This window comes from Crocodylus porosus, unplaced genomic scaffold (genome assembly GCF_001723895.1).
Source record: "Crocodylus porosus isolate Cpor-Errol unplaced genomic scaffold, CroPor_comp1, whole genome shotgun sequence".
Lineage (NCBI taxonomy): Eukaryota > Metazoa > Chordata > Crocodylia > Crocodylidae > Crocodylus > Crocodylus porosus.
The window spans coordinates 171,992,441-172,014,584 of NW_017728906.1; the positions used below are offsets into that span (position 1 = coordinate 171,992,441).

Sequence of the window (22,144 nt, forward strand, 5' to 3'; positions counted from 1 at the left end):
GGGTGTTCAGCATGGCTGCAGATGTTGTGTACCACACTTGCTTGGATCCTAGTTTGGTGGAGCAGGTGGTGTTCCTCAAGGTGAACCTCCCGCTGCTGGGGGTCCTCAAGCACCAGGTGCAGTCGGAGCGAATGCCGCCTTCCTCGCTCCATCTGGATCATGAGTTTTGTCTGTCAGCAGCCTAAGGTGCAGTTTCCCCCAAACCTCTGCACCTATCACTGTGAAAGTTGGCAGGCTTTGTGGGTTCCTCAGGGGCTAGCAAGCCTGCAGTTTTGAGCTCCCTGTGGCTTTCCACACAGAAGTCACAGGAGGTTTTCTCTCAAGAATTTGGGGTGCTGTTTCTCTGAACGCCCTAAACCTCTCTTGTTGAAAGTTGGCAGGCTTTGTGGGCTCCTCAGGAGCTACCATTCCTGCAAGTTTGAGATCCCTGTGGCTTTGCACGTAAAAGTTACAGGCAGTTTGCTCTCAAGAATTTGGGGTGCAGTTTCTCTGCACCTACTGAACCTATCTTGTTGAAACCTGGCATGCTTTGTGGGCTCCTCAGGAGCTACCATTCCTGCAGTTTCATCAAGATCAGACAAGAAATGCCAAAGTTATACAGCCTGCTTTGTCCTTCCCCATTATAGCCTATGGGGAAGTTGAAGCAGCTTGAATATTTGACTGAGCTTTGACGTCGAGTCGAAGCCGATGGCAAATCGAAGTGGGACCTGGTTTAATATTCAACATGGCTGTCGAATCAAATATTACCTGCTCTGCACAGCCCTACTATCCAAGCCTAGACTACCCAAGCCACAATCACTAGCAAGTTACCGACCAGTCTCCCTCCTGAGTGTCTGCTACAAAACACTTGAGAGACTAGTTCTGCGGTATATTTCTCCAGTAACTGATTTTTCTCTAAGCCCAGACCAAGCAGGATTCCACCATGGCTGGAGCACATGTGGTCAAGTTCTAGCCTTAACCACTTTCATTGAAAATAGCTTTCAGAAAAACCTGAAGACTAGTGTTGTCTTCCTTGATTTAATAGCAGCATATGTTACTGTCTGGCATACCAATCGTCTGGCAAAAATATCAGTATTTCTGTCACATTGGGCCACTTGTCTAGTTGAATTATGACTACATGGTCAACACCTGGCCAACCAAACTAGCTCTTGGAATCATCAAGCCAATGGCCTCCCTCAGGGATCAGTACTGGTACTTCTCCTTTTCATCCTGTACATTAATGACTTGCCTGCAACTGGTTCACAAAAAATTGTTTAAACTGATGACAGGGCTTTTCCCACCCAAGCTTGTGACTTTTCAAGTGTGGAACTCATACTTGATGGAGACATGAGACTGATGTCAGAGTACTGCCTAAAATGGTGCCTCAAACCAAATATCTCAAAGACTGTTTCTAGTGTTTTTCATCTGCATAATGCTAGAGCTAATCAAGAACTCATTATTTCTTTAAATGGTCAGCCTCTCAAATTCAAAGCCCACCCAGTTTATCTTGGAGTCACCCTCGACCAGACCTTAACTTATAAATCACATCTCCATAAAACTGCTTTAAAAATCAAAATATGGAATAACCTTCTTGCCAAATATGCAAGATCCACTTGGGGCACCAATGCCTCCATGCTACATTCACCTGCTGTCCCACTGTTACTCAGCTGCAGAATACTGTGCCCCTGTATGGCCTCATTCACTGCACAGCAAACTAGTGGCTGCCCAACTGTATGCTACAATGCGACTTGTGTCAGTCATATGGTGCCTCACTCCATGCCAATGGTTACCAGTGCTCAGTAACATTGCTCTTCCTCATTTCCACTACACAAATGCTGAAGTAAACTTACTAGCCAGACTGTGATAATCCTACTGGGACATATTCTATCCACCAGTAGCTCAGCTCCCCCTCAGGATGCCCAATCTGGTCCACCCTTTCAAAACATTTTGACTTTTCATTATTTACTTACTGGCACAACACACTAATCAATCACCACATCATCCCTGACTCTACAGTCAGTCAACCAGGATTTAGCTGGGCACACAATTATTGGGCACCTCTCAACTGTTTTCGAACTGGATAGGTTCACTGTGCCTATACCAACGAGGCTTTTGCAATGAAAACAAATGCCCTCGTGGACAAGTTCAAATTAGTTCCACATTGTTGACTTGTGTCCATTTACAATACAACCTGGTGGCTTTCAAGCTCTTCACACTGGTGATGACATTGCTGAAACAATACGCCGAAACCGCATACATTAAATAAATAAATACAATTTGAGTCTATTTTTTTCATATGCTAAAGAATAGGAAGAGCACCTCGATTAAAATATTGAAAAGCATGAGAACTAATAATGTTTATTAAAAGTAATGCCTGACTGGAAAAATAGTCTTTCCAGTTTTCCTTTCCATTTTCTTAGTTCTGTTAGACAAGGTTCTTGAAGCAATCCCAATATTGGGCACCAGGTGGCACTCTAATGTTATCATCTTGTAATCATCTTTGAATGAAGGAGGTTTGAATATCGCTAGGGAGAACTACAGTGACTTGAAGAGTTAGGGCTTGTGTATCCTCCAGAGCCTGTGCTGGTGTAGCTATGCCAGTGTATTAGGCATGGCAGAACTACCTGTCTGAGGGTCCTTTCACAGTGTAAGCTGTTGGAAAGAGATTTTTTGGTGGCACACATATACCTCCTCCTCAAACGACACTCCTGAAATTGAAAAAATACTCTTATGTTCTCACAACTGTGGCTACATCAGTACATTTCTACCCAAAATAATTTACCAGTAACTTTTTATAGTGTAGAACAGGCCTTAGTTGTCTGATTCTATCCACAATGAAAATTCCTTACAACCTTGTTTGTAAAAAACTGTAATGCCTCTGTTAATTTCAGTAAGACTAAAATAATGCAGGGGGCAGGGGTGTTGTTCAGGGGTCTGAGTGTCTTTTGCTGCTCAAATTTCAAAGGAAAAGCTGTTGAAAATTGCCATTGCTTGCCTGTCTCTCACTCATGCTGGATTTTCTTTAGAGATACATAGCTGTAGCAGTACACATGTACCTCTCTGGCATTTCAGACAGAACATAGCCTCTTGATTAGGCTGACAAAATGGATTGTGATGGTCATGTTTGGCTATCATCCTGCTGTAGCTTTCTCCTACCTTTAACCCTGCTTATGTTCTGAATCTTCAGATATGGTTATGTTTTACAATGGTAAATCTGTATATTCTTTCCCTGCATACTCATTAATATGCATGTTTGGAGGTTTGGGGGGCAACTTGCACCTATTTTCACTGTTTGTGGGCTTAGGTTTACTATTTGGGGTTGAAACATGCAGTTGTGAAGCGAAGGTGGATCAGATTTTTGCGTTCATCTACTCTCCCTTCCAAATCTGTGAAGTTTGTAGGTATGTCAGTGTTGCTAATAAAAAGTTATGCAAAGATTACTGAAAAGCCAGCACTTACTGTGACCTCTGAAAAGCTGAATGGGTGAACAGCAGGAGAGATTCCAAGCAGAAATAATTTGACGGATGGCTTTCTGTCCCACCAACTGAAGGAAAGGTACTTGTAAGCACAAATCCTTATAGTGGATTCAGATAAAAATCTGATACAGTATTCACTGTAGCTGAAAGAACTGCAAAGCCTTGAGCTTACTGTTGAAGTAAGGCAGGGGCTAAAAGAGCAGGGGTTGTACAGACAATTTGCAGAGGATTAGCAGAGTGGTGGCAACTTCTGGCAGGGCACAGGAAAGGCAGCAACTCCTGCAAGGAATGGCGAGAGCAGTGATATCCAGTAGCAGTCCCTAGCACCCCTCCCCAGCAGCCAGAGCAATGATCCCCAGCTGGGATCCTTAGCAGAGCTGCCCAGCATTGGAGTGGCAGCAACCGTGATGCAGGCTTCCCTATTCATCATTTGCTCCTTTGGCTGACATAGCCAGTAAAGCTCCTATGGAACAGCCCTACGTAAATCTCCCTTTAGAGCAGACTGCACTAGGTGGTAGCTCCCCTAGGTTACTTTGCCTGTTATTGAAAAGCAGTTAAGTATTTGGGGGTTCAGTTTCAGGGGTGTTGGTCGTAGCCATGTTGGTCTAAGGACATAGGCAAAAAGAGTTCTTTGGGTAAATGTGTTATGTCTTATTAGACCAACCAAATAGTTGGAAAAATTGTTCTTTGCAGGTTTTTGGGCACAAACACCCTTCTTCAGGCATAGGGAGAGTCTGCTGGTGTTTTGTGTGCTCTCCTGCGTGGAATAGAAACTGATATATAAAATGCAAGTCTGTGAAAATGCAAATGCATAGCAGTGAAGATCAGAGTTGATGGGAGACAACTCTGGTATGAGGTATGAGACAGATGGGGGGCCAGAAACTGGGGAATGTTGACCTGGTGATAGAATGTAGGTTTCTGGCTGGGGACTTGTGCCAGATTTGAAGTTAGTGTTAAACCTCTAAATTGGAACCCAGTCTTTGTTCATACCATCAAATGCCTGGCAAAGGGGCTCTACAACAAAATGTGTTTTGTGTTGGGGTATACATGATTTGTTCTCAGTGCATATGTAAGTGAAAAATACAAATATTTCTGTAAGTGAAAAAATTACCCAATAGACTGCTTATGGCAGTAAAGTTATATACCTGTGTGTTTGCAGAATCACAATCCATGACTGTAGGCACTGTTGAACAGGAGCTTTTGTGCAGTCACATGCAGGGACTAATACAACAGAACTTGAACTTTTGGAAACCTTAAAATAAATTAAATGGCAAAAATGCCCCAAACCTTTGTTAATAGAGTTGATTGCCTGTTGATATCCTTCTGAACATCAAGTTCAGGAAAGCTCAAATTTCTGAAAACAGGGAAAGTTATTTCAAACTCAAGTTCCTGCAAATTTAGAAAATACAAAGTTAAGCAACTCGCCCATGCTGAAAGCTGTGGTAAAGAGAAGGGGCAGGGGTTATTCTGTATATGATCTGCTTTGATACCCTTCCATTTAGCATCCACTCCCTGCCACTGAGAAGACAGTATTTGTTGTTTGACCTCATCTGGAAGCATCTGCAACTTCTGGCTGGCTCATATTCATTGCATCGAACCCATGTATGTGGGCCTACAGTGATGTTCAACAGCAGCGGGGTTTGGCCATAGCCACTCTTCTTCCACTGCTGCAGGGAAAAGTGCTGGCTGAGGGTGGATCCTATTGCCTGCTTACCCACCTACTCACCTCTAACCAGAGGTGGGCCCTACTGGCTTGCAGCTGGGAAAGGTTGCCTGCTACTGCATTATGGTATTGCTTATGCTCTTATGTTCTTAACTGTGGCCTATAAAGCCAAACATAATCAAATTAAATGATACACCAGCACTTCAGCTGTATTGAGGTTCAAGTATACCTTGAGTATGCCCCATGTCAGCACTGAATTGTGTAACCTGTGCCAGCAGGGCAGCGGGATCTTCTTGTCATAGGCACTGTCAGTTGCTAGATGGGAGATGAGCATAATATTTGGCTTTAAGTATTGGTAAGTAAAAGCATAGATGGCATTGTGTGCACTTATGGATGAAGGAATGGCAAAAAAGCAAAAATGGTGTTCTTTCTGTGCAATAGGCTAACTGTAGAGAGTAAGCATAAGCAGCACTTTTTGTTATAGTTTAAAAGCAATGTGTGAGTATGCTATGGACATATTTAGGCAGGACTCAAGAAGGAGAGCTAAAGTTTTGTGAGTTTGTATTTTAATCCCTAAATTATCAGTTAAGGTGAATGCGCGAATCTACGGGACTTGTGCACTGTCATTCCTGCTTTATGGGTCAGAAACACGAACTACATACATACAAGAGACTGAACAGCTTCCCTATGAGATGTCTGTGTAAGACCTTGAAAATAAAGTGGGAAGACAGACTACCAAACACAGAGGAGTGTGGAGGACTGATACACTTAAAAATCACTGTCAAAAAGAGGAGGTTGCAATAGATCTGCCATGTCAGGAGAATGGGAGGAGACCATATCCTCACGAATATTTTTTATATTGAGATTTGAGATGCCTCTAGAAAGTGGGATCACCCTTTATGGTGGTACCATGATGTGTGCAAAAATTATATGAAGTTGTTCAGCAGGATTAAGTTAGGAGAATTGTGCAGAATTTGGAGGGAAGATCTGGCACTGGGTGCAGCTCTACGTGAAGCAGTTTTGATCCAGACGATGGAAGCAAAGTGAGAAAGAAGAAAGCAGCATGCTGTAACTTGGACTCCAAATCTGGCATGTGAAACTTATAACAAGCTTTGTCGCTCTCAAATGTGGCTTATCAGCTGGGATCTGGGTTTTCCGTTTCCCACGGGAAAACAGAGAAAACCACAGATTCCTTGTTTTTATCCAAGAAAACACGGATTTCTCTTTTTAGCAGAGAAATCCGCAGATTCTCCACCTTTGCCAAGAGCTCTTGCAGGCTGGCACAACTCCAGCCCGCAAGAGCCAATTGCAAAAAGGGCAGGAAACCCCTAGCCCTGGCGGGAGGGGGGAGGGCGGAGCCTGAGCCTTTGAGGCAGCCAAGGCCGGGCTCAGGTTCGGGGTTGTACTTGCCCTTTGCCCCTGGAGCATAGAGGTAAGTGGGGCTGCAGAACAGGGCTAGGGAAGATGGTTGGGAGCTGAGGGAGTGGGGGGTGCTGCCGGGCCCAGATGGCGCATCGCAGCTAGGAACAAGGTCAGAGGGTGAGGGCAGGCGGGCCCCTCTGCAGGGGGGAGCTTTGTGGGAAAGTGATTCGGGGCGCAGTGGTAGTGCCTGCCATGTGCGGGCCACACACGTTGCCCGGGGGAGGGGGAGGCTGGCATATGGTTGGAGCATAGCTCTGTGGCCAGCTCTGCAGCCACGGCGAGGGATTGTGGAGGGGGGAACTGGGGCTTAATGCAGTGGCTGATGCCACATAATTGGAGGGCCGTGATGGCAGAGATAGACGCTACCTCCAAAACCTCCTGCTGCCACTGTAGAGCCACACCTGGAGCTGTGCGGCTGGCCACTGGGCAGCAGCGGCAGCATGGTGATGGCCGGGCGGCACACAGCCATCCCCACCACCACCCCACTCTGCGCCACTTCCGCCAGCCTCACAGCTCCGAGTATGGCTCCGCGGTGGCAGCGGCTGTCACCACTGGCACGGGAAGCCCCACAGGCAAGTGGGAGCAGCAGTGGCTTCCCGTGCCAGTGGTGACGGCTGCTGACTCCACAACCTCCCGGAGCCGCACTTGGAGCTGTGTGGCCAGTGGCAGCTCCACAGTGGTGGGGCTGGGAATGGCTGCGTACTGCCTGGCCACCACCGTGCTGCGCCGCTGCTGCCAGCCACACTGCTCCAGGCATGGCTCCGTGGAGGCAGGTGGGAGGTTTTGGAGGCAATGGCCTTCACCACCATCACAGCTCTCCAAGTAAGCGGCAGCGGCCGCTGCATGTAAGCCCCCTCTACTAAAGAAATGCTATAAAGGATTCATAAACAGATCTCCAGAAATGCATAAAGGAAAGGGGGAAGGGATTACTCAAAAATGATAAACACCAAAGATTGTGTTTTCTACATAGAAAACAGGGGGATGGGTCTTTACCCCCTTCAGGTTCATGTAGGTGAGCAGGGAGATGGGCTTAAATTATACTCAGGTGGCCAGGGAACCCTAGATCTTGAGCATTAGATGGACTCACACCTATCTGTATGGCTTAAATCTGTTGAATACTGGGTGTGTCTACACATGCACTTTACTGCACAGTAAACTAATTTACTGCATAGTAAATCATCGCTGTCTACATGTGTGCAGTAATTGGACCACTGTAAACTAATTTACAGTGCCATCAGATAGTCCCATCTGACACAGGTACTATCTGATAGCAGAGTAATTTACTGCACTTAAACACGTGTAGACAGTGATGTTGGGATTCTTTTACTCTGGCTCAAATTGTGCTGGAGTTTATTCAGTTGCATTAATTGCACATGTAGACATGCTGACTGTGTTTAAAACTGCTCTCTCAAAAAGGTTAAAGTAAGTAATTGTGGCCTTTTGATGCCTCATCAGTACTATGGTTTGATTCTCCAGGCATAAGCAAAAATAGTTGATCGAATGTGCCAAACTTAAGTATTTTTCCCCTGAGATCTGCATTTCATTAATATCTTGCTTAAACATTGTCAAATTTAGAACACAGATCTTGCCTCGCATGCCTAAAAGGCCTACCAAATTTCAGGACAATCTGCATAATCATGAGGATTGTAAAGCATTTAAAGGAGTCAGATTTTAAATAGAAATTATTCTCAAACATTAACTAGAGCAGAACTGACACTACTATAAAATCACAGAAATATAAGGCTGGAAAGAAGTACACAGAATCTTGAACAGTGATCACTAGCTCACCTTGACAAACCTATTTCTTAAAGCTATCAGTGAAGAAGATTATACTGTCATCGTAACAACTGGAAAGCTTTTTCTATTATTCTACCTAAATATTCTTTCCTGAAAAGTAAACTGATTTTCTTCTCTCCCCAGTGGCCATGGAGAAAATTTGATTATTGTCCAATTTACAGAAACTTCCTATGTACAGAACACTGTTATGTATGCTATCAATTTTTTTTCAGATTAAATGAACCCAGGTACTTCAGCCTTCTCCATAAACCATGTTTTCTAATCCTTGTTGCTCTCCTCTGAATCTAGATTTCCAGCGTGTCTGTATCTTTCTTAAAGTGTAGTTTTGAGTGGAATAATTCCCTCCTGTGTTTTACATACGAGTCTGCTTTAATAACTCCACAAATAACTCCTATCCATTAACTTTTATATGATAACCTCAGAGCGTGAAACCATACTTAATTTATCGTGTTCTACAAGAGGGGTTGACAACCTATAGATCATGGGATGGATTCAGTAACAAATGCTGCCAGATGGAAGAAAATGGAAAAGAATTTTGAGGCCACAGATCAGTCTTGGCCTTGAGCAGGGCCATTCTGTCCTACTGCCAGAAAATGTTGCTAACTGCTGATCTGTAACTTCCTTTTCCATCAGCCTTTTGCCTAACCAGATATCTTGATTTTGCATTTGTGTATTTGATTCCTCCTTCCTACAAAAATCATACTTTGCATTTGTTATTCAGTTGAGACTTGTTAGATCATAAGAACTGCCATGTACTGGGCCAAATGATAGGTCCATCTTCTTTTCTCACCACACCATCACAGCATCCCTGCCAGCTCTACATATTTGCGGTCTGTACCATCCATCATTCCTTTGCATCCTGCCTGGACACCATGTGGCAAGACACCCTTGGTTAGGAGGAAGGTCCCAGGTGGATAAGCATATACTGTATCTTGATCATTTGAACTACCTGTAACTGGCGGTTTCTCCACAGAGCTGTTGCCACAGGCATGTACACAGCATGCTTCACAGCTTCCCCTACCACCTTCCCCTTCTGCAGACAGAGTGAGACCCTACCTGAAGCCCCTTCACCACTTCCTCTAGAACCTCCTGCTGGGGCTCTGGCTGCACTACTCAGCACACCTCTTCATTTATGCATCCCTATCTGCAGCCGCACCAAATCCCAGGACCTCCTGGTCTACCCCATCCAAGCTAATGATATACCTGACCAGGAAAGAGGCTCTAGCAACTGTGATCCCCAGGCACTGTATGGCTGTTTTCCTGTCCCTGGTCCCATGACACCTCTGGGAAATGTCACTGGGCAGCATCCACTGGCTCCCTGGCAGTAGCATACCAATGGGGGGGGAAGCATGCCCCAGGATAACAGCCTCATGAGGGTGTCAGCCAGGCCCTCCAGGAGGTACTCGGTCCCCTAGCTGCAATTCTGTTTTCAGTGCCAGCGCTTCTGGGCTTGGCAATCAGCTGCTGGGGGACCACCTGCCCCCGTGGAAGGGGCACAAATGCAAGCTTTGGCCTCTGTGCACCGGAGACCCACGGTATGCCACTGCTCTTTGGATGCATTTGAAGACCAGTGGGCACTGTCCTGTGCACTCTGCTCCCTGTTCCTGCTTGGCACACTTGTTTTCAACCGTTGACTGCCACTCCTATCCCTCTTGTGTCTTGTATTTGTCCCAAGCAATCAGCAATGTGCAGACCCCCCCCCAACAAGGAGGGGCTCACAGCTCTAGTTGGTGGGCTTGGCCCACATTCAGGAATGACTCAGGCACCTCCCTCAAAACGGTAACCCCGAAAGGGAGAGTGAGCTGGGCATGACCCCTGTTTCTTCCACGGCATGACCCCGGTTTCTTCCACCATTCCTCTTTCACTTACAGGCTCCAGCATCCAGGGTTTAGGAAGCTGGGATCCAGAGGCTGCAGCCCTAACGTCCACACTCAACAGCAACTAGTGTCCCTGTGTTTTGAAGCGGGATAACCGGCAGCTAAAACGCCCTCAGCCGCAGCGAAGATCTCAGAACCTCTCCCAACTTGCCAAAATGGCGCCGAGGAGAGTGGGACACTATGCACCAGGGGAGAACATCCCACCACACAGCCAGGTACACACAGAGGCAGCGAATGCCCTCGACTTCGCCCTCTCCAACTGCTGCGGACCGATCACGTGAGCTAAGGATCCTAGCCCCAGCCCCCTCCCCCGCCCTCTATGACTGCACGCGAGGCCCACTGCGCAAGCGCCGCGTTTCACCAGGCGGCAGGGGGCGGGGCTTGCGCCAGGGACGTTACAACTCGTCTGGCCTGGCGGCGACGCCATTTTGAATCGGCTGCGGCTGGAGGCAGCGGTAGGTGAGCGCAGCGCTGCGTCCATCGAGAGAGTCGGAGAACATGGCGGCGAACCGGAATCTGAAGCAGGTGCGGATCGAGAACAGCTCCCCGGCGGCGCCGCTGGGCGTGGTGGGCGGCGGCATGAAGGGGCTGCGCGGCCTGGAGGCGGAGAGCGAAGCGGCCGCCATGGCGCTGGGCAAGGAGCCCGGCGACGAGGAGCAGGGGCGCGGCTTCACTATCGACATCAAGAGCTTCCTGAAGCCTGGCGAGAAGAGCTACACGCAGCGCTGCCGCCTCTTCGTCGGCAACCTGCCCACCGACATCACCGAGGAGGACTTCAAGCGCCTCTTCGAGCGCTACGGGGAGCCCAGCGAGGTCTTCATCAACCGGGACCGCGGCTTCGGCTTCATCCGCTTGGTAATGCCCAGCTGCCGTCTAGGGGGACCCACTGGGACCAGCCCCTCCGGGTTATTCCTCTCCCCCACCCCCCGGCGCTTCCAGAAGTTTCTTTGTGCGAGCGGGCGGGTGGCGGCTGCTACCTCCGCAGGGACGGGAGGCCCCGTGCTGCTCCATTAGGGCTGAAAGACCCACCCCCCCTTTTTTTTTTTAAATTTTTGTGCAGCTTGTTTGGCCCAACCTGGAGAGCACAGGTATGGGCCCGTGTAGACAGCTGTGCTTGTGGTTTCCACACACGCTGGCAAGTTCTCCGTGAAAGCAAGGACCCGCGTGGAGGTCTCAAAGCCTTGTGGTGTTTAATTGCAAATACCCCGAATGGCCTGGGCTGCTCATGGGGATAGTTCCTGTTTAAAACATATGTTCTGGTATTTCCAGTTGTTTCGATTTTTTTTTTTTTTTTAACATTCATTTTTTCAATCCTTTGTTCCTCCCCAGCCATAAGGAGGAACCTCGAGTTTTAATTAGTTAATGCTGTCATGACTGTTTTTGTGTACAGTTTACAAGGGGTAGAGTAGAGATGTGCAGCCTGCCACACGAGGAACAGAAGTGGCATTGGGGTAGCTTTGTGTGTAGCATCTGGCAGATCAGGGAGGGGAGCTGGTAGGAAAGGAAACTAAAGGAACAGATCTAGGAGGGAACAGATCAAGCAGAGGAAGGGTATCAGAGAGGGGGGCCCCTATTGGTATAGTTAATGTACACACAAGTTGGCTGGCAGGTGGGAATTTAAGGTTTTTTGGCTTCCTTAATTGCCGCTCTACCTTTCAGTAGTTGAGACTTGTTTTTCTTAAGCCACCTCTATTGTAAGTTTTCTAACTCTTACTTGTCTGTGTGCTTTTAAGTGTTGGTTTGTATAGTCTTTCCCCCCACCCAATTTATAATATAAGATAAAATACATTTCTTTTGTTTTGCTGATGGGCAGTTTCTAGGCACATTGAGGGATGAAGCAACTTACGTTGCCCTTTAGCAGTTTATCTAGTTATCTGAATCATTTTTCATGGGCTGTGGAGGAAGCACCATCCTGTTTCCTTGGCTTGATGAATGACTCTTTTAGCAGAAGAATATTCAGCATAAGTGAAAAAAGCTCCAACTAAGAAAAGAGGATGTTGGGGAAGGCTGATTTTGTGGGTTAGAGTGGACAAAGGATGAAAACCAGTGAGCAAATAGTAGTTGTTTAAAGTAAAACTGGGAAGTACAGAAGCTACAATAAAGAATCTCAAGAGAATCTAAACCAGTTTACTTCTAAAATATAGATTGTGTTGATTTAGGAAGGGTACTGATTCAATCAGTACTTACAGTAGATAATAACTAACCGTGCTAACTAAAAAAAGGAGCTCCCTGTGAATTTTAAAATCCTTCATTCTTCCAAGGCACCATGGGCAACTGGTGCCACCTTAGTCGAGGTTGGGGTGCACATGCTCTCCCTAATGACCAGTCAGTGACTGTGGCCAATCTTGCTGACATGGGTTCCCCATAGCCAATTGCAGTGACTGGGAAGTGGCTGTGGTGCTTCATCTGGCGCTTGCAGTGTGTCATCGGTGTTCCTACCTGCCTATCACCTAAGTGGGGAGGAGCGTGGCCTGTTGGGGTGCACCTGCACCCCCTACATGTCGCCACTGTAAGGCATTGTCCAATTTGAGAAATAAATCTAGAAATATTTATGGAACCTGAAGAAGAACTAGAGCAGGGGTGGCTTATTATTTTGGGGGGAGGGCTGCTCAGTAGAGTTTTGGCAAGACATCGAGGGCTGTATGACATGCCCAGGGCAGATAAATATTAATTTTCTAAATTTTTTAGGGGCCACGTGGGCCAGATAGAATGGCCTGACGAGCCGCATTTTGCCCATCCCTGAACTAGAGTATGTAAGTCCCTCTGAGTGTAATCCTTGAATGTGGAATGGTCACATAAACATAATGAATAGAAAAGTGCTAAAAAGAGAAAGATTTGAAATCTTACTATTTAGGTAATGAGCTGAATTATTTTCTGTCTCGGTATGGGGAATTTCCTGTAGCTCACACAACTAAAACATACATTTAAGAGGCATTTTTTAAAATAGATTGTGGGGGAGCCACATGCAGATTGCTAAAATTAAATGTAATCTGAAACAGCTCTGAGAAGAGGATATTGGTTGTAGTTTGTAAAAGTGCCTGATGCTAAGTTGCATACGTTTATATAAATGGCGAAATGCACATCGGGGCTGAGAAAATGGCAGCAGTGTCCTTTTGAACTAAAACACATTGAAGGTGTTTTCATTTCCAAGCACAACACTGCCATTTTCTTAGTGCTGGCACACATTTCGCAGTTGATACAAACATGTGGTGCAGTGCTGGGCACTGGTCAGTTCACATGCTCTGCTCCAACGCGCTGGATTTTCAGCACATCGGAGCAGACAAAAGTATGTGTATAAATGCCCATTGGCAGCTGAGGTCCTTTGGGTAAATGTGATATCTTTTTTATAGACCAACTGAATAGCTGGAAAAAATTGTTCTTTGCAAGCTTTCGGGCACAAACATCCTTCTTTGAGAAGAGTGTACTTGCAATGTTGAAGCATTCCCCCTCAGTTTTAACACATTTAAAATAAAAATGTTTTAAAGGACAAAGTAGCTTTGTAGAAAATGGAATAGGATTGTGCATAAAATGTGTGCGTTTGTGTTTTGTTTTTTTTCCCTTTGAAAAAGGAATCTAGGACACTTGCTGAAATAGCAAAGGCAGAACTTGATGGTACGATTTTGAAGAGCAGACCACTTAGAATTCGTTTTGCTACACACGGAGCGGCCTTAACAATCAAGAATCTTTCACCTGTGGTTTCCAATGAACTACTGGAACAAGCCTTTTCTCAGTTTGGTCCAGTGGAGAGAGCTGTTGTTGTAGTAGATGACCGTGGTAGAGCTACAGGGAAAGGTTTTGTGGAGTTTGCAGCCAAGCCTCCAGCACGGAAGGCTCTAGAAAGATGCAACGATGGGGCATTTTTACTGACCACGTAAGTTTTTAAGGGTCCGTCCCACCCCCCCAGTTAATTTTTGTGAATGTATTTAAATGTGGAGAAAACTGCCTCGTTAGCAGGGATCCTGGTTTTGTCTGTTTAAAAATCCCAAATTCTTTGATAAAAACCCTCCCAAATTCTCTGATTAAGCCCACATTCCTCTGCAATTAAAACGAAACACCACTAAAAATATATAAGCCTCAGTTGAACACAGTGTTTTATTGATATACAACTTTAAAGTAGGGATGCACCGATACTGATAGCTGATTTTGCTGATACTGATAGCTGATTTTTAAAGGAGGTGTATCAGACGATACCAGTTTCTGATACCAGCCCAGCAGCTTGGATGAGCTGTGTGCAGGTGGTAAGTCTGCGTGGGGGAAAGGAAGGGGCATGGGGGTGCAGATTAAGGTCCCCATGGTGAGGGAGGACTGTGCCTTGGGGCGGGGCAAGTGCTGCCCAGCATGGGATGGAGCCCCAGGGAGGTTCGGGGGCAGCTCCTGCTGCTGCGTGCTGCTAGTCCGGTGCTCGTCCAGTAGGGCATTCAGGGTTGGGGGGGAGCATGCCCCTGGATCTGCGCAGGATGGGCTTGGACTGGTTCTGTGCAGGGTTCATCCTGTCCCACCCCACGCAGATTTGGGGGCACATAGGGTGGGGTCATGCTCTCCTGGACCAGCGGCAGAAGAAGCGGTGGGAGTTGCTGGATGAGTGGGTGAGTGCTACACCAACAGTGTGCAGCAGCTCCGTCTCGTGCCCACCCTGGCTGGGCAGCACCTACTCCAGCCCCACTCTTCCCTCATCGCAGGGGGCCTAAATCTGCTTCCCCCATGCCCTTTCCCTCTCCCCTCCCCTTCCACTACACCAGACATACCAGCTGCACTCTGCTTGTCCAAGTTGCTGGGCTGTGCTCCTCACTGCTTATGTGCTGTGCTGTGGCTGCATGCATGTTTGGGTATTTATCCACCAAATTATCAGCCACACCAGGCCAACTTTCAATATGATCAATTTTCTTTATATCAGTGCCGGTCTGATATCGGACCGATGCATCAGTGAATCTCTACTTCAAAGCAATTTTGTAAACCTGCTAGTGCTTCATTCATTATAATAAAATAAATTCTAAATATATATTTTGACATTTGATTGTGAGTTTTTTTATCATGGAAAATTAGAGCCTCCCCTTGCTCCCTTTCCTCACCATGATGTGGGTTCAGCTACATCTGTCCCCCTGCTGTTGCCCCTCACTCCTGACCTGCTGCCCCCCCACCTGCAGTGAGGAGAGGAGTGGGAAAGGGAAGGGGCTCTGAAGTACAGGCGATGCTGGGGAGGCATATGAACCTATTTCCGCCCCCCCCCCGTTTTCTATACCTGCAGATGGGTGCAGGACTGCTATGAACAATAGATTAACATGCACAAGTCTATGATAGTGTTTTCTTGCATAGATTATCTGTTTGATTGCAGTTTTAATTATTCACCCATATTTTTTATCCATTTTCTAGTCTTTCAGAATTATCCATAGTTACTTTGATTCTTATTGATTTCATTCCTGCCTCTGCAGTTCTTAGTAATCAGAGTTTGGTCAGTTTTACTGGTTTGTTTTTACTCCACTGCAGCTTGGTAAAACTATAAGTAGAAGCATTGAAGTTAACCATGAGCAGACTCAGGAACATAACCCATCTGTTTTTATTTAAGAGGTTTAATTTGTCAGTATAAGAGCTAGAAACATTTTTTAAGTGACAGTTAAAAAATGCTTCTTGCCTCCAAAGAGTTTAATTCTTTTCTACATAGATTTTAGCTTAATTAGTTAATTTTATTAGCCAAATAGGCCATAGAAAAAAGGCAATAAGGTTTTCCATGCAAAGTAAGTGGCTTGTTTGCAAGGCAGATTTGCTGCTAACAAAATGTTTTTGAAGGAATTGATGTTTACATGAAGTAAGACTTTTTTAGGATGTATTTTCAAAATATTACATGGTTACCTGTTTCCACGTGGATTTCATTGGTTAAAACATTTCTTTCAGAACGCCTCGCCCTGTGGTTGTAGAACCTATGGAACAGTTTGACAATGAAGATGGACTGCCAGAGAAGTTAATGCAAAAAACACAACAATATCATAAGTAAGTTGGATATATGGTCATCCATTTTAGTTTGGCTTGGTAGGCAAGAATCTCTTATGCTTTGCCTTGATGTGTGTTCAGGGTAGTGAAAAGAACATCAGTAACGTTGATATAACCATTGATAGAATTGTTTAATAACGTTTAATCGTTGATATAATTGTTTGGTTCATTGATATTTAGATGTGAGGACTTCCTCTTTGTGAAATGCAACCTCAAGTTATAGGTATTCAGGCCATGATACTGCAGAGGATTGTTTGCCTCATGCTTACTTTTAAATCCTATGAACAGTTCATTCAACTTCTGTTAAATTTAACTGTTAAATTAAGCATGTGTGCGTGTCTTTGTAGAACAGGGTCTTAGCTAGTGCAGTGATGCATGCGACGTAAGCAGCTGTATAACTTTAAATGCCAGGTAGAACAAAGGTTCTTTAATTTATCACTGATCAATAAATACATCTTTTGATTTTGAAACTTGTGCATCCAGAAAAGTTGATTGCTGGAGGCAGAATACTTAATCAGCTTGCAAGAACAGAATAACTTTTTCTACAAATGATGTATGTGATAACTATTTTTGTATGTTGCCTTTTAATTTTACAATTGCACAAGTATTTTGTTAGAAAGTATATTGCCAACTGAAAAGATAGTGTTAGCTTTTTAAAATGTCTAGTAATACCTTAGTACTGTAGCAAGTTTTGATGCATTCAGCATCATAAGAAGGGACCTACTTAACTCATGGTCAGAGAGAGCCATTTCCATAGTTTGCTCATGGCATGAAGGGCTGATTAATGTGGGCATTTCCTGATAGCCCTGCCATCACTGCTGATTGGCAGAGAGGCCCTGCCATCACTGCAGACACTCAGTAAGTCTCAAGCATGTGAGAGTGATTATAGGGGTTGCTGCATTGTATTAAGTATTGTGGTAAGGATTTGGAGAATCTAAACAGCGTATTCATATTAGAATATGAATAATACACTGTTTTTTGCAGGGGGGGGTTGATTTTGCAGAAAATTGTAGCTGGTGGACTATTTTCCAGGGATTGCAAAGACTGCCTGTTTCACAGTTTCAGTGAAAACTGCAAATTAAGTAGGTCCCTATTCATAAGTCATATGCAGCTTCTTGCTGTAGACGCCTGATAGTTGTTAGATAAATTTCATAGCTTTCTACCAAAGCATCAGATATTTTCAGTATTTAAACATGAAACAAAGTATTTGATAATAAGATATAATTATGTGGGGGTTTTATTTGGTTTTATATTTATCATTTATTTAAACTTTTACTCGGTCATGCAGGGTGACCTCGACAGTGCTAATGTGCAGTTTTAAGATTTACATTTGGAAAACAGTTAGTCTTATGTTTGGCCATTTGATTTCAAATTAGAAATATAGTAATTGAAATGCATCATTAGGAGTATGTTTAGTACTCCTAAATAGACCAAAAAAAAAAAAATATATCTCTCTCTCTCTCTCTCTCTCTCTCTCTCTCTCTCTCTCTTTACATCTAACTGCTCATATATTTATTAGGGAAAGAGAACAGCCTCCACGTTTTGCTCAGCCTGGAACTTTTGAGTTTGAGTATGCTTCACGGTGGAAGGCTCTTGATGAGATGGAAAAACAGCAACGTGAGCAGGTTGACAGAAACATTAGAGAAGCCAAAGAAAAACTAGAGGCAGAAATGGAAGCAGCTAGACATGAACATCAGTTAATGCTGATGAGGCAAGGTAAAAATCAGATACTCAGTGTAAAGATAATCTGTTCTTCTCACAATTTATTTTATGTGTAGTGTATTGATTGTATATTATTTGTGTATGGTGGTAAAAGTTTCAGAGGTTTTGTTAGATGATTGGCCCTTTAATAAAATGCGTAATAGTGACAGAGGCAGTACTTCTACTGAAGTTACGCTATTTTCAGACAAATATCTTAAAATCAAGTGTAATACACACTTCGCAGATTAAAAGGTGGTACCAGGGACAGTTTTGTTTTGACACAGTCTAAATACTGTATGTCTTCAAATTTAACACTTAATTTTTAGGACAGAAGGTGCCAGATGAAAATGAATGTACAAGACTAGAAGTTCTGTGGTGTCTATAAGACATTTTTTGCTTTTTAACTGGAATTTAAAATATAGCTATTATAGAAGAAATACTTAAAAAAACAGACAAACCCAGCACATTTATACTCAAAGGAATACAGTGGTAGTAATTAAGCATATTGGAGTAGCTTCATAGATTCAATGGTAGAGATTTTTTACTTATCTGTTTTGAATGTTGCATGTGTTCCTAGCTTGAATCAAGTTAAAATATGCATATTATGATAGACATGAATAACTGTCACTGCACATCTCTGGCCTTCTCCCCTGGACATAACTGTGTGCGTTGGGAACTATTTTTTGTATTTGTAACTGAAAATCCTTTTTTGCTTTGGAGGCCAATTTTGGAGTCTTAACCATATAGACAATCAAAGGAACACATTCTGACATTTGGGGGTGAGGTGGGGGCGGGGTCTTTTTTTCTATCTAATTGAATTATGTTTTAAACCAACATTGCCTTTTTCATTACAGAAAATCTTAGTGCTTTTGACAGGCCACACTAATAAACACGGAACCCCTGGTGTGAAAAGAACCACCACAATGCAAAGTAACAGAAAGAGGGGAAACTGGCTATGTGCGCTTATACTGAAAAAAATTCTGTGGAATTTTTTTTAATTCTCTCAAAAGGCTGTATTGGATGCGAAGCAGTTTTACATTTCACCTTGATGTGGCAGAATGGTCTCCCTCATCATTTTTAGAATGTTAAAGTTCTAAAAGCATCATGAAGTCTATCTTATTTAAAAGTTTTGGGCATGAACAACTGCTATATATCCCTTCTGTCACAATGTAGCTGGCTTTCTGTGATGTTTAATAAGTAAACTCTTAATAATGCGTTCTGCTTCTGGAAAACAAAGGTATTTTGTTCCACATAATTTTTAGATAAACGTGTTTTTCACACACATTTCCAGTGATTTGGCTAGGCTTAGGATATTTTTTCCAAATAGCTCAGCCACTAAATGCTTTATTAAGGGGTATTTATTTATAGCTTTCTTTTGTATTAATAATTTAGAGTTCCTACTGGGTTAGTTATTTGAAAAGTTCATTTTGAATTTTTTTAATTGAAAGCTTAAACAATATTTTATTTACTTTTTCTTACCAAGCTATCTTAAATTACTGTGGCTAAAATATTCAAGGGAAAAAATATTTTTCTTTACTCATTTTACAAATAATTTACAACATTAGGATTGCTGAAAACCATAATATTTGTCTGAAGATTAGACATTTTCAACATAGAAAAGAAAAAAAATTGTAAAAAAAAAAGTGTTTCTAAAACCTCACATAATGGTGTATCTAATACCTGAAACATTTTTAATTAGTTTTAGAAATTAACTATGTTAGGTTGTTCCTTCCCCTTATTAATGTGCAATGACTTTTGTTTAAAGAGCCTAAAGCAGTAAAATGCATGATCTCAATACAGGCATGTGGTTCCCACAGCAGCGATCCTTAAAAATGTAACTTGGGAAATTCAGGGCAAGAACATATAAAGCGTGGGGGGTGGGGGAGAAATTGTGGGTGATTTGGGGGAAGAAAAAAGTTTTTTGGGAAACAGTGTTGATGGGATAAACAGTTCATTTTAGTACTGGAAATATTACAAAAGTTATTTTATTTGTGAATGGCTTTCTTGTTTAAAAAACAAGTAGAAGTGATATGTGTATACTAATGATCCAATATTTGCCAAGTTTTATAATCTTTCTACTTTCTTCAGCTTTTGTCTTCTCTTGAAGCTTTCTCTTGATGAGCTTGCTCTTTTTTAAAAAAATCTGGGTGCTAAAGAGCAGTTCATTTTCTCAACTGCCATGTGGGTACAGTGAAGAATTAATTGGGGCAGGCGTGGCCAGCCTGTTACATGCGTGCCACAAAGTGATATGGAAAGCTGCTGTGCATGGCATGTGGTAGATAAGGGAGGGGACAAGCAGCACAGCAGCAGATGGGAGGAAGCAGAAAGTGGAGCAGGAAATCAAGCAGGGGTCATAGTGCAGGGATCAAAAAGCATAGGAGGAAAAGGAGGCTAGGGTAGGGAGCAGAAAGCAGAGTAGTAGATTAGGCAAAGGAAGGGGATCAAGAATGGCACTTTGGGGGAGTGACCCTAAATTATAGCATGATTGTCAAAAATGTTGGCTTCCTGGATTAGGGTAAGAGTTTGCTATAGCCCATGGTTCCTTTTAAAGAGGCATTGGAAGGGAAGAAGCTTTTTTGAACAACTGTGCTTGGCTGATGATAGCACTATTTCTCCAGCTGTTAATTTGCATCATAGGATAGGCGAGGACTGGATAAAGGAAGAGCAACTGCTTTGTTAAGGACCATTTAAGGGAAGCTGTACTATTCACATTAGTACCCTTCTGGGGAACAGTGGTCCTTTATAAGTAAGTGGGTGGAGTATCTTGCTGTTTTCTGTAGGAGCAGTGAGTCCTTCCTTTCATACTTTGATATCAGATGGCCTTGGCAGTTCTTGCCATGCCTTTAACAGAAGAAAGCTAGGCTTTTCCTTATATGTCTTAATTTGACAAGACCTGATGCTAGTGAGGAGAGGTTGCTTCTACAGCGATCCCTTTTTTAAGACCATCTCTCCTCACCAAAAAATGTAAAGGAATTAAATGAAAATACATTGACATAATGATCTTTATTTTCCTCTCTTTATTAGTTAATACTAAGGTCACCACTTTCCAAACCTGGTACGTTTGGGTACTCTTGAACCTGCCATACTGCAGCTGCCTCCCTAAGCGTTGCCATTTTACCCAGATAGTTCAGTATAGGTTGGAGCTCATGCTAATATCCGTGGCTTTCTAATGTCCCCTCCTCCATGCTTAGTAATTCAATGCTGGGTGGGCTCTTAGCACTAAATATTGGACATCTGAATTCAGTGGGGTGTTGTGCGTAGTCCTGTACCACTCCATGCAGGCTGAGGAGTCATATGAGCACTCAGTGTTAACCAGTGAACCATATCAGTATATATGTTTCCATATGAATTATGGCAAATATTTTAGTTCAAAAGAAAGTAAACTAGAGTGCGTTAGTTAACACTGATAGAGATAGTGTGTTTCATTTTTCAGCATGGTAGGAAAGGCATACCTAATACATACATGTCTTTGTGGGAGGTTGGAAGGACTTTACTCTCTGCAAAGAGTTTGCAGGTGTTAAGTTGAAGTGCTACATGTGGGTCAGGAACGACACTGAGTATCATTGGCTAGCTTAAGTCGTGTGGAGTTCCTGAACCTCTCTAGATTGACTAAGTCTTGTACTGAGAATCTGGCATGGGTTTTTTGGTAGATAAGTAGGGGTGAACTAAGAAAGATTTTTTTGGCCGATACTCATGGCCAATTATTAACCAGCTATATTGGCCAATATCAGTCTGATTGCCGATATGCAACCTGACAGCTTGGAGAGCAGTGTCTGGCTGGTAAGTTGGTTGGTGGGAAGGGGTGGGGGGCAGATTGAGGCCCCCCCCCCATAGGGAGGGTGTGGGACAGGACAGGAGCAGGCATTGCTGGGACAAGGTGTGGGATGGAGCTGTGGGTAGCTTATTGGGAAGGGGTGGCTCATATCACTGTATACACCCCCAAGGGAGGCATGGGTGGACATGTGACCCCTGGAACAGGGTGAGGGCATTGCTGCCTGCTGTGGACACTTCTTAGAGGGGAGCAGAGGCAACAGTCGCCCCAAAATTTGTTGTAGACACCCCTCTCAGCCCCACTGCTGCCTGTCCCACCTCCCTGAGTGTGGCTCCAACCCAGCCCTCCCCCCACTGGGAAGAGGCTGGCACAGCCTCCAAAGCCACAATGGGCAGCCTGCCCTTGCCCCACGCACAGGTCCAGGGGCATATGTCCCCTATGCTTCCCCTGGTGGGATGCACAGTGGTTGGGA

General features: G+C 44.1%; 1 protein-coding gene across 2 annotated transcripts in view; it reads left to right on the forward strand.

The window, feature by feature from the left end:
- The first annotated feature begins 10,571 nt into the window (after positions 1 to 10,571).
- The window catches only part of PSPC1 (paraspeckle component 1), a 55,861-nt gene continuing 44,288 nt past the window's right edge, over positions 10,572 to 22,144 (forward strand). Inside the window, exons 1-4 of one of the 2 annotated variants that reach the window (XM_019530209.1) lie at positions 10,572 to 11,069; positions 13,784 to 14,085; positions 16,104 to 16,199; positions 17,719 to 17,915. In XM_019530209.1, coding sequence (XP_019385754.1) covers positions 10,713 to 11,069; positions 13,784 to 14,085; positions 16,104 to 16,199; positions 17,719 to 17,915 — 952 coding nt within the window. In that variant the 5' untranslated portion in view covers positions 10,572 to 10,712. The remainder of the gene's footprint in view (positions 11,070 to 13,783; positions 14,086 to 16,103; positions 16,200 to 17,718; positions 17,916 to 22,144) is intronic. The other variant, XM_019530208.1, reaches the window with a different exon arrangement.